Source organism: Euwallacea fornicatus, chromosome 2 (genome assembly GCF_040115645.1).
Source record: "Euwallacea fornicatus isolate EFF26 chromosome 2, ASM4011564v1, whole genome shotgun sequence".
Classification (NCBI taxonomy): Eukaryota; Metazoa; Arthropoda; class Insecta; order Coleoptera; family Curculionidae; genus Euwallacea; species Euwallacea fornicatus.
This window is the reverse complement of record NC_089542.1, coordinates 789,505-805,753: the sequence shown is the minus strand read 5'-3', so window position 1 is coordinate 805,753 and position 16,249 is coordinate 789,505. Positions and strand designations below refer to the sequence as shown.

General features: G+C 36.4%; 1 protein-coding gene and 1 long non-coding RNA gene across 5 annotated transcripts in view; one reads left to right on the top strand and one right to left on the bottom strand.

Moving 5' to 3' along the window:
- LOC136349583 (protein doublesex-like) overlaps positions 1 to 16,249 on the bottom strand; it is an 89,817-nt gene that overhangs the window by 16,918 nt on the left and 56,650 nt on the right. For 2 of the 4 annotated variants that reach the window (XM_066301252.1, XM_066301262.1), the window contains 4 exons: positions 11,937 to 12,080; positions 11,632 to 11,709; positions 11,181 to 11,467; positions 2,495 to 2,635 (listed from right to left, as the gene is read on the bottom strand). In XM_066301252.1, the coding sequence (XP_066157349.1) occupies positions 11,370 to 11,467; positions 11,632 to 11,709; positions 11,937 to 12,080 (320 nt within the window). In that variant the 3' untranslated portion in view covers positions 2,495 to 2,635; positions 11,181 to 11,369. Of the gene's footprint in view, positions 1 to 2,363; positions 2,636 to 11,180; positions 11,468 to 11,631; positions 11,710 to 11,936; positions 12,081 to 16,249 lie in introns of those variants that run through there. The other 2 variants (XM_066301237.1, XM_066301245.1) reach the window with 1 other exon arrangement.
- Positions 1 to 16,249, top strand: part of LOC136349595 (uncharacterized) — a 53,028-nt gene that overhangs the window by 9,300 nt on the left and 27,479 nt on the right. Inside the window, exon 2 of the long non-coding RNA XR_010733843.1 lies at positions 5,990 to 6,489. This is a non-coding gene — a long non-coding RNA (uncharacterized lncRNA). The remainder of the gene's footprint in view (positions 1 to 5,989; positions 6,490 to 16,249) is intronic.

The window sequence follows — 16,249 nt, the reverse complement described above, 5'->3', positions numbered from 1 at the left end:
TTCACTATCAAGTGCAACGACGGTGATACCTTACTGAGCTCTTGCTCAAAAGTAACGCAACCAGGTCCAGTTTTTTGCAGATTGAAAAATGACAGTAGTCAAACGAGGTTCAGCACAGGAAGAATCAACGATCAAGACTCAAAGGTAGATAATGCACCAAGAGTGCTATTTTATATGTGAGAGAAAATTACTTGATGTTTGGTCGCTAAAGGCCGGGGCGTGAGGTCCTTCGGACAAGCAACTTATCATGGTACTTCTAGTTGGTTCGGTACGTTCCCCAACGACGTACTGAAGGGATTGGACGCAGTTCAAATATAGAGCGTTTTTTTGATTTTAACTTATTTTTAAATGCAGCATTTTAAATAAGAGCAATGTGTATATTGAATCACTGACAGGTGTACTTTCTGAGATTCTATATTCAAACTCAAAAAATTGTTGACATTGTGCCAATTCGATACACTGGATGAAACCAATCAGCCGATGGACGTCGACGCAATGTGATGCTGAGTGAGCCCATCAGATATAGCTGAGCAAACAAGCCGCTCAAGAAATTCCAAGATTATTATATCGTTCTCATTTAGCCTCTGTAGCTGCTTTACTGATAGTAAGTTGCATTATGTTTTTTTTTTTAATATATTTTATTTCTCTACTGCTACATGATTATTTTTTCTCAACCTTTTGAACTCCTTTTTCTCAACTCTTTTGACAACCTTAGAATTACTAATATGCCATAAATGTACAATAATTATTGTGTTTTTAGTGTTTCTCCAACCTCAATAGAGACGATAATATAATATAAATCTTTCCTGAGGCCACAGGCACACATATCAATTAAACTTGGATTCATGCGCCAACGTGCTGTCTTGTAACGCTCGTATCTTAATGTACTGTCTCAATGTACATGGACATTCCCCGATAATGAAGCTTTCTAGCTGTATTAATGCTTGTTGTTGAGTTAGAGATCTGGTGTAGAGAGTTCTGCGACGAGAAATAGCTATAGTTGGGGAAACGAGGTGCATATAAATTTAAGTCTCTATAGTGAAAGGGGAGTGAATGTTTGGTGGACGAATATACCGAAGTGTAAGAATATCGTTGACCAACCTTTCCGAACTAAAAATCTGATGTTTTATTATTGAGTAACAGTGGTTTCTACAGCAGACAGAAATTTAATCGCGACGAACTTTTGCTGACAGAGCCCTTCTGGCGGTAAAATATCTGTCAGCAAATGTTATCGCGATTAAATTTCTGTCAATAACTAGGGATCAAAAATTCGAGGAATTGTTCACAAACACGTAGCATTTGGTTCTTGAAATTCTCCTCCGAATAGAACTCGTGCATTGAAAGTCCTAGATAATTCTAAACCGTCATGTATTCGTGCAATCTGGGTCAGAAAAAAGCACTTTCTGACCCCAAATTGCCATTATGCTCGCTATACTGCATATGTTACTGGTTGCCGTATGGCAACAGTATTTTGTGGGATTAAATGGAAGTGTACTGCGATATATCGTGCTCCGAGAACATATACAATATTTTAGGGAACACGTTAATACTTGTAAGTGGTAAGACCTTAAACGACTGGAAGCATTCAAAAAACGGGCCGACCAAATGTTGGAAGGAACGAGTGCTACGGAATCGATTGAACGTGACCACGAGAAGGAACAAATTAATGTATAAACCACGGGAGAAATCATATAATAATCTCTATAAAATCAAGTCTGGAATGAAGTACTATGTTAAAATCTCCAAATGGGAACATAAAAAAAATGGAGGCAAAAACTGAAGATTTGAAAGGAAAAATGAATGAGAAGCAATAAAAAAGTAGATTTAGCATCTGCAATATAATGAATGAACTAAAAGCCCATTAAAGCGCTACTTTAAAAATCTCACCTGAGCTTAAAACAAGATAGAGCCATAAACCCATACACTTACTTAAATTTAACACCTACTTTACTACGATTTAAAACTAATCTCCGTCGTATCCAGTTGCAGCGAGGGTTGCATATATTATAACCGAAATGCAATATTTTACAAAGGCTATAAAACGAGTATAAAGTGCGTTTTACGACTCCATTTAATGCCGCGGTACGTGGAACGGCTACACGGAATTATTCCCTTTGGTCACTTAAAAGTTATTATTCCTCCATCCGGCTTAAGATAATTAAACTCCGGAGTGGTGCAATTTTGTTTCAATTGTTAAAAGTCCTTATTATGAGGAAGTAATGTGAGCTTGAAATATGGAGATTACGGTAACTGGAAACTGGTCTACACAGTGATTGAATTGTATTAAAAATAGTCGTGTTACCATAATGAGCAATTATACAAAATATTACAGAGTACTACAGTTTCGAAAAAAGTGAGCTCACCTAAATCTATCCCGACCGGCTACGCGGTCTGAACGGTACGGTTAAGTTGTGAGGTAAGGTAGGCGAGGGTGGCGATGAATACGTAATGGGCGGCACCCTGGGCGGCATGAGGGATGAGGTCGTGTGGGGATAGACCGTCATCGAAGGCAGATAAACGGGCGGATAGAGGGCAGCTATGGCAGATGCTGACGAGTACAAATTGCTATATTGAATCTGGCGGGAGTATCGCGCTGCTGCTTCTTCCGCTGCCTTGGCACGAATTTCCAAACGTGCTACGAAAGAAATGATTAAGTTAGTTTCCCTGTAGAAAATTGAATTAAAATAGACGTGTGGTGAACTTCTGGGAGAATTGCGCTAGGGGGAATATAGTTTCAAACAGTTTGAGACGAGATATCCTAAATAACGATCAGCAAAGAAGTCTTAGTCTTGAAGTCTGCGTTTTATGCAAAGCTCGGATTATAAGCGCCTACTTGGCCAACCTTGCTAAGCTGCAAGAAATTGAGGATCTGGTTGCAAGAATCTGGCCAATCTTACATTTTTAACATTACTTATTACATACTACTAACTGGAGAACTTAGTTAAATAAATACTGGCACTTTTGGTTCTTTTACATATATTTATTTTTTCGCATAACCCCTCCCTTTCTCGAAAATCAGAAACCTCAAATTTGCTCCTCTGAGACAACCTCCTCTTATATATACATCACTAAATACTTTAAGGGGGAAACTGTGTTGTGTCTTAGTTCAGTTCTGTTCGCCTAATTTTTAGCGAATATGCTTCATCGCCCAAAAAGAATATTCGCACCTGCAATTAGGTTTCTTTCGACACGTATCGACATGTTCTTTACAAAGCGACAATTACGTGACGACTTACTTAATCGAAAGCGATTACTCTAATTCTGCCCAATCAAAATCTGACTACTTTCCACACGTATCCATTTTTATTACCACTTCCTCTCTGAAGTTGCTAAAATTTTAGGTTTTAAATAACCTCCAACGTAAAAATCCAGATGTGTTAAGTCTTGGCTGCGCAGAGGCCATTTTATGAAGCACCGGCGTTAGCGGTATTAATAATGACAGTACGCGTTAGGTAAAGTCAGTCCATCAGGTAACACATAGAGTTATTATTAATAACGCTGTGTTTTTGAACAGACATTACTATTGGTGATGTGACAGAAACTATTAATAAATCCTCTACTGAAACTGGATACCAATTTGCAAACATGCCACAAATTTCAAACCAATAAGTGTTCGGTTAGACTGGTACTGGTGTTGGCGGTGCACAATAATTCATGTTGTCACAGGATATATCTAATTTCTTCTATAGGAAGATTTGTCTGACCATTCGCATTATAGCTTTCGACCTATCCAGATTCTTCCTGGATGTGCTTTATGCAGGTGGTGTTTAGTAGGGTGCACGTCATCGTGCGATTCATTTATGCTCAAGCCATGAGTAGCAACATCTAATATTTCTTGCCGTTCTGATTTCATCCGAACATCCTCGAGTACTTGTCATGGGAATATTTTCTTTTTGTTTTTGTGTGTTGGTTATTGTTGGCCTGTCAATTATTATATTATTAACGCACAGTACAGGAGCAGTGTCGTTATTCATATGTAAGAAAATCGAAAATAAAGGGTCAGGTTTGCCGATTCATTTCGCTATTGGTGTAATACGTTTTAGCACCGCCATTAAAAAACTAGGAATCGCCGTAACGTGTTTACGAGCGCTTTATTAGCGAAACGTGCCATTTGGGTGGTAATTTGAAAATGTATATTAAATTTACTCAAAATACAAACAAAATGTATGAAATATTTGTTGGCGTCGAATACGACGTCGGTGTTAGCAACGAGGGCTCCAATGGCACAGCAACATAGCGTCCAATGTTGCGTTTCATGGTATTCCCGCAATGGCACGCATACTAAAAATATTATAACCTATGCATTTATGAGGGCCATAAATAACACTTTAACGATTTTGTGCTGTTGTTTGAAAACGTTATTCCACTGTTGTTGGACGTGTAAAGCGAGCATAATAAAAATCCATCTTGGCTCGTTTGGCGTTTTGTCCACCCGACTCCTATTGTTTCGCCTCGCATTCTTATGCAGATTTTTGCCAATTGCCACTGTACGTATGCATAACCTAAGCTCGAGAAAATAGTACATTGTTATTGGCAGTGCTTTGAATGGCTGAGCTCAATTTACGAGTCTTGGAAATCTAGCTGAGTCAAAAACCTATATAAGTTTACAACTCTAAACCGACAAAATAAATGCACTTCAGCGCCATAATCCTGGACAATAAGATTTCAGACTTCTGGTCAGATGACTTGAATTATGGCAACTAAAGCTCATGCCCTGGCAGTTATTCTCTATTCTAGATGTGCCGCAGACCATAATGTGCCACATTTCGGTACATGCGTCATATCTGTATATAGCCGTACACGAAAAGGACCTTAAAATCCATAGAGGAAGCCAAAAAGGGCGGCAAAAAATCCGAATTCAAAATTTTCGTACAAATGATGGTTTTTTCAACTGTACCATTTGGGCCGTGCGGGCGCCACTGCAACTTTAATTAAAAAAAAAAAAAAAAACTAGTGCCTCTTTGGACACATCGTGCGGTCGAGAACAACCCTGCGCCCTGATAAGCCTCAGACAAAGTAAACATAAAATAAATCATGCGGTAGTTTATGGCTAATGGTGCCCTCTATGATTTATTTTATGCGATTCTTTCGGAGGCGGGGCGGCTAAAGATGTGCGCGGTTTATGGTCCTCTGCAAAATTTAATTAGAATTCTTTTGTGTACGAACGCACATGCTTTCAGAGAGCTTTTGACTGCTGTATTATTGCACTATTAAACATCGGTCGTAAGAGTCGAACATGCAGTAAAGGCGGCGGTTTCCTGGAATGAAATGGGTTTGAGAAAGAAGATTGTAAAAATCTTTGCCGGACCCTAGCTGGAGCACTTGACCATGTGAGCGCGAGAATAAATCTTTTTTTTACCCAGTCAGTCTCGCAAGTTCCCATAGATTAAGGGCCCTAAGGAAGAAGAAAGGGTGACACCTTTTAGTCACCATTGAAATGTTGTGCAACAAATCCGAGAGATTCTGAACAATGTCAGTTCCAAAAACCATCGAACCTCGCTAATACCTGAAATTCAGCCGAAGGTGAGGCGAAGAGAAAATAAACGTCGTCATCGGGGCCACAAGAGGAAGACCAGGACGTGGTTCAATTTTATTTATTCGTAAAATCTTAGACAAGCAATGATAGAAATGTAAGAGATGCGAACACGAACAAGTCTCGCCATGGCACAAGACAATAAACCTTCCATCCGTAAACTCACACGCAAAACATGATTATTTTCAAACGGCGACCAGATTTTCAATACACAACCGTGAAATATGGAACACCCTGACCTGAAATAGGAAACCCCGTTAACAACATTACGAACCGTAAGCAGAGTGCCATTGCCCCGGTTCCACGAGGAGCAACCGATCAACAAGTTTCCATCAAACCACACACGAGTTTGGTATGGAAGATCTTGCAACCAATACGTGTACCCAAAAAATGCTCCCTCCGAGTCTAGTAACGTAGAAAGAAAAAATATCACTGTTTAATATTAATGATTTGCAGGTTTACTTCAAATTGAATGACATCAGCGAAAAGTTTTCACAGAGGAAGAGGAAACTAGCAACGATTCAAATGAACATTTTTGAATACGTTCCTCTGATCAGGATGGACCCTGTCAATTGACTGACTCATGATGAGAAGGCGACTCTAAAATGCGACTACTGTTGAATAGGGCACACGGGGCAACGTCGGACACTTCCGATTACTTCCCGCGGCGCATCTGCTAGCCCGACGCCGTGGGATCCTATCGTAACAGAACGATAACTCAAAACACGGCACAGTGGTTCAAGATTCAAAGAAAGTGGGGGTAATTAAAATTAGTTGTGTTTCATATGTAAAGCTAGATAGAATGAATTTTAAACGGTGACAATGATGATTTAATGGATGCTACACTACATTGAAAAGTGTTTCGAAAGTCAAAGTTGAGTGGTCCAATTATGTGTATGAAACGATTAAAACCGTAAATTAATTGATTTAGGGGCTGTGAATGGGGATGATCTCAGGTACGTAACATGTCGAAGCACACATTGCAAGAATATTTTCAACGATTTAATACAAAGAACACTCAGCATTGTGTCGGATGGGGCCCATTTTTACCCGGACGCCTGTGTCGCTATCGATGTCGTGACCTCTACGACGAAAACTCAAAACATTGTACTAACTCCATTAATTAATACAAGAAATTACACTCTCATGTTGAGAAACGGTCCACATTGCATCAGTGGATGCAGAGTCCCAGATCAGGCCTATTACCGGTTTCGTGCTTATTGACGCTCATCAGACAGTTATAGGCCGAGATCCTCGTTTAAACCGTTCGTGGAAAGGACGACAAAAATAAGTACTCCGCGGGCTAATAGTCCCACCGCTATTGCTTTTCTATAATAATTTCTTCGTCGAAATAAATCAAATCAAAGATACTTCACTAACACCAGTCATATCACAGAAAATTACACCGGCTTGGTGATAAACCTCGCCTCAGCGGACAGAACATCTCAGGCCAGACCGTTACCGGTTTCGCGCTTATTGGCACTCATCAGACGGCCGTAGGCAAACAGCCTCATATAAGGTATCGTTTAAGGCCAGTTAAAGTCATTCAGAGCTCTAAATTGACCAATTAATGTCATTGACATATCCATTGCTGGACAGGCCAGAAAAATACTCTTCATTTAATCAACACTACACATGAATCTTAATTGGTTATATATACTGCAAAGTGCAAAGATTGTGTTACCCGGGTTCAAATCGAGCACCGTAAGTGTAAGGTCGAACACATGCATTCGTCCCAGTTTTAAGTGGAAAATAGTTTTGACAAAATTAGTTTCAACAGGTTGTTTATGATGATTAAATTCATCACAAAAATTACATTTTCATGCATTGTTAAGTGAATCATTTTATCACACCTATTTGCAAGTGTGCGACATGAGGTTTTCATCAAACCTTTCTTCCATCATAATCGACCTTGCACTTCGAAATTGAAAAACGACACATGCTCAATTTGTTACCAAATTGGGTACACGTGCGTTTCCTAATTCGGTTGTAAAATTTGTAAGTGAAGATAAACTTTGTTGATGGTTCGACATTGCAATGCGATGGCCACTAGTAGAAGATAGATAAGTTATTATGCTACACTTTATCGTTATGCATTTCACATCACACAGATGCGGTCGTTATTAGTTTTCGCTATCAATTTGTAATTAAATTAATGATAATTCGATTAAACTCAATCGAAATCTAAAAGTCAAAGTTTTTCTGACCAGCGACCCACTAGAACTAGATGTAGCATTGTTTTTCACGCTTTTGTCCGCCCTTTTTTGGCAAATGAGACACCAACGCATCGCGGCGGAATGGGAGGAAGTGACGTCAGCACGATATCTTACTCCCAATACAGTCAGGGTAGAAAGGATTCGTACACCAGATAATTTTATATAAATAGTTTTGTTTTGATGTTATTAAACAATTTTTACAAAAAACACAAATAATCATAAATGTTCTTTGACCTTTTTACGATGTATTTTTTACCAAGGAAGAGAAAAATACTTTTAGTCGACACGAAAATAACAACATAAACAAAAAACTGTGCAGGAATGTGGGCGCAAAAAGTACTCGTACACTTCGCCGTTTTCCAGCTTAAACTAGTTCAAAGGTGATCTATCCAAAAACGCTGATTAATGATTAAAAGAGTCAGTTTAGACCGTTCGGGGTGATTACATGAAATTTTTGAAGTTTATTGTGATCATGGGACGTAAAAGTAGCGAAACATCAGAAAAATTGCGACGCTTAATTCTTAATCTATATAGTGATTGCAATTCAGTGGCAGAAATTAGTCGAATAGTAAATAGATCAAGATCTAGTATCAACAAAATAATAGACAGATATTGCCTGCAAAAAACATTAAAAAATCAGCGACGCTCAGGACGGCCAAGAAAAATAAATGATTACTCGAAACGTCTAATTACACAAAAATTAAAAGAAAACCCACGAATAAATACAGAAAAAATCGCTACAGAAATGAAAACTTTGGACAATAAGAACATCTCGGCCAGTACCATTAGGAATTATTTAAGAAATGAGGAATACTATGGCAGAGTAGCTCGGAAAATACATTTTACAAAAGAAGCCAATCGAAAGAAACGATTAGAGTTCGCTAAAACTTATATTAACATCCCCATAACACATTGGAATAAAGGGATTTTCACTGATGAGAGCAAATTTGGAGTTTTTGGAAATAAAAGACATTTTAAAGGATGCCGGAAAAGGGGCACTGAATTTAATTAAAAAATTTTGCGACCAAGCGCAAAGGACGGCGGAGGTGCGGTATTAGCTGTATGAGCACTTCAGGCAGAGGATTGCTTCATTTTATAGATGGAATAATGAACCAAAATATGTGTATACATATTTTAAAAAGCTACCTCCATGATAGGGAAACTAAAATGGAGATTAGAGATGATTTGATATTTAACTGAGATAACGACCGCACGCACACAGCTCTTAACACCAGGCTCTGGATCTGGTACAATAATCCAAAATATTTAGAAACACCTCCTCCACAATTACCCGACATCAGCCCAATCGAACATCTTTGGGACTATATCCAAAAAAAAAATAGAAATTATGTTATTTCATCAACTTTGACCTCAAATCTACTTTATTCCATGCCTAGAAGCCTAGAAACAATAATAAAGCATTAAGTAAATCCAACACGTTAGTGAAACAAAATTTATTGTTGCTATTTTCCTCATTTTGTTGTTAATTTAGGTCTGTGCGAATACTTTTTGCGTTTCTATTCTAGTCCATTTTGTTGTTCATATTAATTAGTTAGTAATCAATATTATTAACTTGTTGTTTTTCATTAAAAATATATGCTAAACACACAAAAGATTTATTATTATTTGTTTTCTTTGTAAAAATTGCCTAATAATATCGAAACACTACGTTTTATATAAAATTATCCACTTTACGAATACTTTCTGTACTGACTTTATCTGCGTCGGCGCATGACGAGATCTATTGGCAAAATGACGTCATACAGATGCTAAGTACATGGCACTGGTACAAAAAACACGAACAATTTTTTGCATTTTTTTTTGTGTTACATCCAGCACTTTTTGATCGTTGTTTTTAGTATTTCAAAGCCGTCATTATTGTTCTGTACCAATTGGTAGATCCAATGATCAAGCCTATACGACCTTTAAAAATAGTATGAAGTTCCACTCAGGCTTCGCGGCACTCAAATTTCTTGGGTCTCGACTTCCTATTTATAATTAAGTCTCTGTGTTATAATCTCGGTGCACACCATAGAATTCGCTTCTATACTATATTTCTTTCTATACTATATTTTCTTGCATATTTTAAGATTCTGTCTTCGAGAACCTGTTGTGAACATCTTTTCAGTTCATTTTCATTCCCTCTCAACTTCAGTTCCGCTTACTTCACGTCACACATCATTTCGTTCCACTACCGTTGGAGTCTTATCAAAAATTAATAGAAATGTTATATCATGGATTTTCTCTCTTCAGTCATTTTTAGCATATTGCCAAATCTATTCATCCTTCCAAGAATTTATCTAGAAAGTAACTAATTAATACTCAAATAATGAAACCATTAAGCTCATCAAGGTTGCACCTGCAATTGCCAATTTCCCTGTTAATGATTTTGTCTGTCTGCAGTGATGTAATCTCTCTATACTTTATGTGTGAACTATGAATGTCAATTAGCTGAAATTGTTTTGTTGGAATGTATGACTAAGTCATTACCCAGCACCGCATAAACCAGGGATAATTCACATAACCAGGAATAACAGTAATAACCTCATACTATTTATGAGTGCCAAAGTGCAGTATCTTATTTATGTTTGAAGTATTTATGGGTGACATTGTTAATACGTAACCATTAACAAATGTCTCTCACAAATACAACTGTAATATACAGGGTATCCAAGAAAAGCGTGCATATACATATGTGTCCAGTTAGCGATACCTTAGGTCGAAATACAAAAAATATCTCACGAACATAAGTGAGTGTATATGTATGTGAAAGGACCCTGATAGTGCTGCTGCTTCAGCAGATGGCACCCCATAGATAATATTTTCTAAAGCTCTTCAAAATATCTTAGACGCCATTCAGGCTACGTGGACAAATTTGGTATGAGAATTATTTAAAATTTTTGATGTAGAAATTACATTTCTGAATGATTCCCAATAGTCTTCAAAGCAAAAAATAAATCGTACATGTTTAATCGAACACCTCTAAGTTGTACGCCACTGCCGATAATAAAAACTTTCCATTAGTGACTAATCTGGCAGAAAATTTTGGTCCCCACAACTTGCATACCGCCCTAAACATTTAGAAAATACCGTTTATGGGGCGTTATTTTCAAAGGGTAGTTAGTAGCTTCCTTAGAATACATTTCCGGGCTCATGTTCATTGACTTTTTTTCTACTTTTTTAATTTATGGAATCATATTCGAAATTACATGCATGCTATTCCTGGACACTCTGTATAAACTTGTTGACATTGATATGAGTCAACGGACTCGAATACGCAACACCGGGCCAATTTACAATGGTTGCAATGAGCTGGAGCCATGAAGTAGTTAAATCTGTTTAATAATATACAGAATCGTTATTTAAAGGCCTATTCTTGCTTTGAGGAAAAACGTTAAAATGATATTCCTCTGGATTCTTCAGTTACTTACCAATGGTTCCATACAACCAGTTTCTTTCTTCTATACAAATAGCTAACCGGAAACTTAAACAATTAACTCACTTAAACTAGACAGAATCATTTGAGTCCATAGCAAGACGAACTGAATGAAAAAAAAATACTCTTTGGGTATGAGGTAAGAGTGAGCCCTATTGGTTAATACTACTGGCAAAACTGTAACTTAAAATAGAAGGTTGCACTTGAACTGAAGATTAACAGTCTTGAAGGAGGCCGCTTCACCAAAGCTGCTGAGTCTTCTGTCTTGCGCGGTCTTCATATCTGCATGTGCAAAAAAAGAGAAAAATAAATGGCACTCAAAAATTGGGTTAGAAATGAGATTGTATGAAGTTAATTGGTATAAAATTTTAAAAAAAGTTATGAAAACTAAAAATTTGGGGAAAGAATTAAATTTAGTTAAATAGTTTTCAATCATCCACACTGACGTGTTGAAGGTCGCAGCTCCACACCGTCGTACATGCTCAGGTTGTGTAATCTTGAATATTCGTTCACCACTCGTTTGCCTGTTGGAGTAAATAGATCAAAATAACCTTAAGTACTAATTACCTTTAACTAATTACTCACATTTAATTAAATTTTACGCTATTTCTATTTATGCATATTGTGTATATGTTATTATTTATATGTATTTTATTATGTTCATCTTAATATAATTTTTAATTTCAAAACACGTAATCACAGTCCAATTCTTCTCAAATCATAATAAAAACGACTAAAAAATGGATATTACCTTCATCTATTCGCCTCGAAGCTTCTTCGAGGTCAGCTCGGGCATCCTTCAATATGGTATATACCAGAGGCATCATCTCCCAGGGATAGTTGAACTTCTCCAACAGTTTGTGACAGTCTTCTAGGAGGTCTGTGCTTTGGTGACCTAAATAAAAAAAAACCTTTGAATAATTGTGATAAAATGTTACTGTTTCATTAAAAACTTATTATTGCGTCGCATTAACCATATTGTTAAATGTAAATGCCTTCCACAGGTGACAACCGAAAAACATGGCAATACGCAATTGAGCGTAGTTTCGAAAGACCTTTAATTAGAGGTTTCAGTTGACCCACGTTTCCATTTTGAAAAATCGGCCATTTTTGCATTTTCAAAAAAATTTTAATTAGTAAAAAGTGAGGGAAACTTTGAGAATTTAATCCCCACTTCTTTTGTTTTTTAATCGAAACTTAAACACTGAAATATATTATTCTCGTGCCCCCGGGAAATTAATATTATTACTAATTTCGTCATTGATCAGTTGTGCAATGATTGTATTTTTTTGTCATTGCCACGTTTTCTTTAATCAGAATTAAGTCAACGCGAGAAATAATTTGAAATCAATACGTATATTATTACATTACTATACACTTCACAATTCGTGTATTGGGAATTAATTCGATGAATTGCGTTTTGGTTATAAGCAATATTGACCAATGTGAATTTCTGTTAAAATTTATAGACTTAATTCACCTTATATTCACATAAGCGTATAAAACAAATACATTTCAAGTGTCGAAACGGTAATTTACATTTTAGCTATTAGTACATAAAAATCAAAACGTGTCTCTTTTTTTGCTATTCAAACAGTAATATTTAAATTAAATCGAATCAAAGGTAAAAAATGTGTGAGGTATTATTTTCTAAATTGCAATACACGTGTGCACAAATCATAAGCAGCTATTACAAAGCAATGAGCATGTAAAGCGCTAATTGGTCAATTATGTTCGTTCACCTGTTCTGCATTTGTCCATTAACGAAAATTAAAAATTGTTATTAACGATACTAATTCAGTTTTTGCTACCTATTAAAAAAAAAGAAATTTGCTCAATAATAAATATAACAAGTCAACTAAAACACCCTTTTACTTGACGCGGAACATCGGGTCACATGAACACAAGCAATGAGACAGCTGATTCTTTCCGATTGATTTCTTTCCACATAATATATAATTAGGGAGGAGTTAATTTCATCTCAAGCAATAACTGGCCACCACTGACCACTCCAGCTTTCTCTTCATAGACCTAGGTAGGCTAACACGCTAAAAACAATCGCCTATCGTGCGTGTTTAAATGGAAAACCAAGCACGTGCGTTTTAAGGACACCCGTAGGCCCAATGGAGTGTCAGGCCGATGCGGTAGGCGGAGCCTAAAGCAGCATTTCTCGGTTATTGGCTGTCCACGCCGCCCGTAAAGAGGACTAAAAGAGTAAAAATGCCCTTTTCTCTTGAAATTTATGGATATCTAGGGCTGAAGAACATGGAAACATTACAGTAGATAATTTATCCATTTGCGTCGGGTTCTTATAACGTTAAAGGTTTTTTTTATTACGAATGCATCATAATCGAAGATTATAGCATGCTGCGGCGTTCATAAAACAGTCTTTACGATGCATGTCATGTGGTTACTGCAGAAACACTATTAGAAATTTCAATTCCGGCATGTCTAAATACTTTGCCAGATTTATAATACTTCATGAAGCTTGGAAGCGTTAATTAGTCGGAATATTGATGCATTGAAATAAAAACTATCGTCTAATATAAATGGATAAGGGGCTTTAAAGCTTAAAGCGATTGCGCCTTGCAAAACGCTCCACTGCGCGTCATATTATGCAATGTGTTACGCAGCTTTGTTGCACGCTTACATATTATAAAATGCCATTTTTAGTATTTTCAATAAAAACAAACTGAAAACAGAATGCACCTTTTATTACGGACTAAAACCTTTCGTAACGTTTCGGAGACAAATTGATCACCGCATTCAACTTAGGAAAAACTGATAGAAAAAGGACATAAACAGACATCAAATTTTGAAATTGATGACATTAAAAGTCATCAATAGTGAAAACCCTCTTCTCAATGCCTGAAGAATTACGGTTTTTTTGATCCTAGTCGTGTCATCATTCTAAAAGGTTGGTTTCCGGTAAATAGTTCGTCTTTGAGTATTGTACCAAATTTAACCTTTTTTTCAATTTAATTTTTAGCGCTGGTGATTACTCTAAATGGTATTTGACATTGTTTGATTTCTTTTTAAGCATCCAAGATTCACTTCTTGCTTAACCATAGCTGACCAAGTGGTATTGTAATTATAATTTTGAACATCCAGTTTGGTGGAATTATATTGATGATATGCGAGCATAGTAATAACCATTTGGATACCTTTGTAAATCGTTTAAATTCTAAGGAACCAGGTATAAACTTCACGATTGAGGAAGAACAAGGTATAAAAATTCCTCCTTAAATTCTTTAATCAGAAAAAATTTACAAATTTTGGAGAAATATGTTTACTGAAATCCTGCTTAAACTGGCCGTTAACGGATCATCCGTGCAATCATGGTGAAGACAGGAATTGCAAAACTACTATATGATCGCGAAAAATTAATATGCAATAAACAAAATTTCAAAACCGAAAAGAAACATAAAAATACAATTTCCAGCAGCTTGCAATAAGGCGAAATGTAAATAAACCTGCTACAAACCTTTTTATACCGTTTATGACAGACATGTTAGTGTATCAGACCGACATAAACCGTTCAAAAATTAAAAAAATTTTACACAGATAAGTCCAAAAAACAAATCATAAATGTGGTATGGTGAATATGTGAAATTTTTCAATGGTGAAACCCCTAGATCCATAAAAAGAGTATTAGAGAACACTAAAACTACTTTAAAAATAGAGAATTTCATAGGCCAATTATATACCAGCATGCCTTTGATAATGGTCACAGAATTAAATGAAACGATGCTTGCATCATTACCAAGGAATTATTATCGGAGAAGCGTAAAATCAAAGAAACTGCTTATACATTAATTAGTAAACATCGATATGTCCCTTATTTGGTAAACATGAATAAGACTTGAACGGATACAAAACAAATCAAACATTGACAAATACCAGAGCATGTAAATAATCACAAATACAGAAAATGAAAAAAAAGGTTTTAATTATTTTCATTTTCCCTTTGACCAGAGTTAGAAAATAGATCATTTTCGAAAATGAAAGTTTTCAAGTAAAATATAGATTTATTTCATCATTTGCTCTCATATTTATTAATTGCCTTCAGACAATGTTTTTAACGAAGACTGAAACAATAAACACTAGATTTCCTTTTATGGGGAAGATAATACAATGCTCCATTTATCCTGCTTTATTTAAATAATAATAAGTTTACTTTAATTTCATCGATATGTATCGTAGCTGGAACTAATGTACATACGTGTTTTTAAAGACTACGAAAAAACTGGTCGGAAATTAGTTAATTACAGCCCTGTAAAACTTTTACGAGAATTACTCATAATATCTAGAATAGGTTCAACTACCGTTTTATGTACTACTCACGAAGAATCTCTCATGGATTATATAAAAACACTAATTTTGAAAGTTTTCCGGGGCCGTAAGTAGGCCATTTTCTGATCAATTCTCACAAAGTTTATACGGGGTATCTAAATTAGTTCAAGCTAATGATGGCCGAAGTTGCACACTGGTCAGCAAGCATTTCTAGCAAGTTAAATAAAACTTATCTCGGACACCCTATATGTATAGTGCGTGTAAACGTTGATATTGGGAGTTCCTTTCCGTCTGCCGACATGATGTTGGTAGTACTATTCGCGTGAAGAGTACTGATTAATGCATGTACCAACGGCAAGAATTCGTTTTGCAGTTTCAATGAAAAATATCTGTTTGTAGTGTTCCGTAAAATAGTTGTTATGTTCTGAGCAAGACAGGAACATTTTTGACAGTCTTATATTGAAAAGGGTTAAATTTTAGATTGATTTACTCAGTAGTCAGATTCCAGTTCCTTCCAAAAACAGATATCCTGCAGGGGCGACGTGTCTAAAGCAATGGTTTAGCAAGCAAGTTAAGGTGAACATTTTATGTTTTCTCCTCCAAGTTTTACATCTCGAAAAACAAAAGCCAGCCGTTATTTTTATGTTTTTATCTTCTCGCCTTCATCTTTTCACGCTCTATGCATAGCCAGTTGCTCTATTGTCTAAACCCTAGGACTGAAGAGCAATTTGCATGTGTAAGCTCGGAGGAGGTGTTTATTGAAACAATATT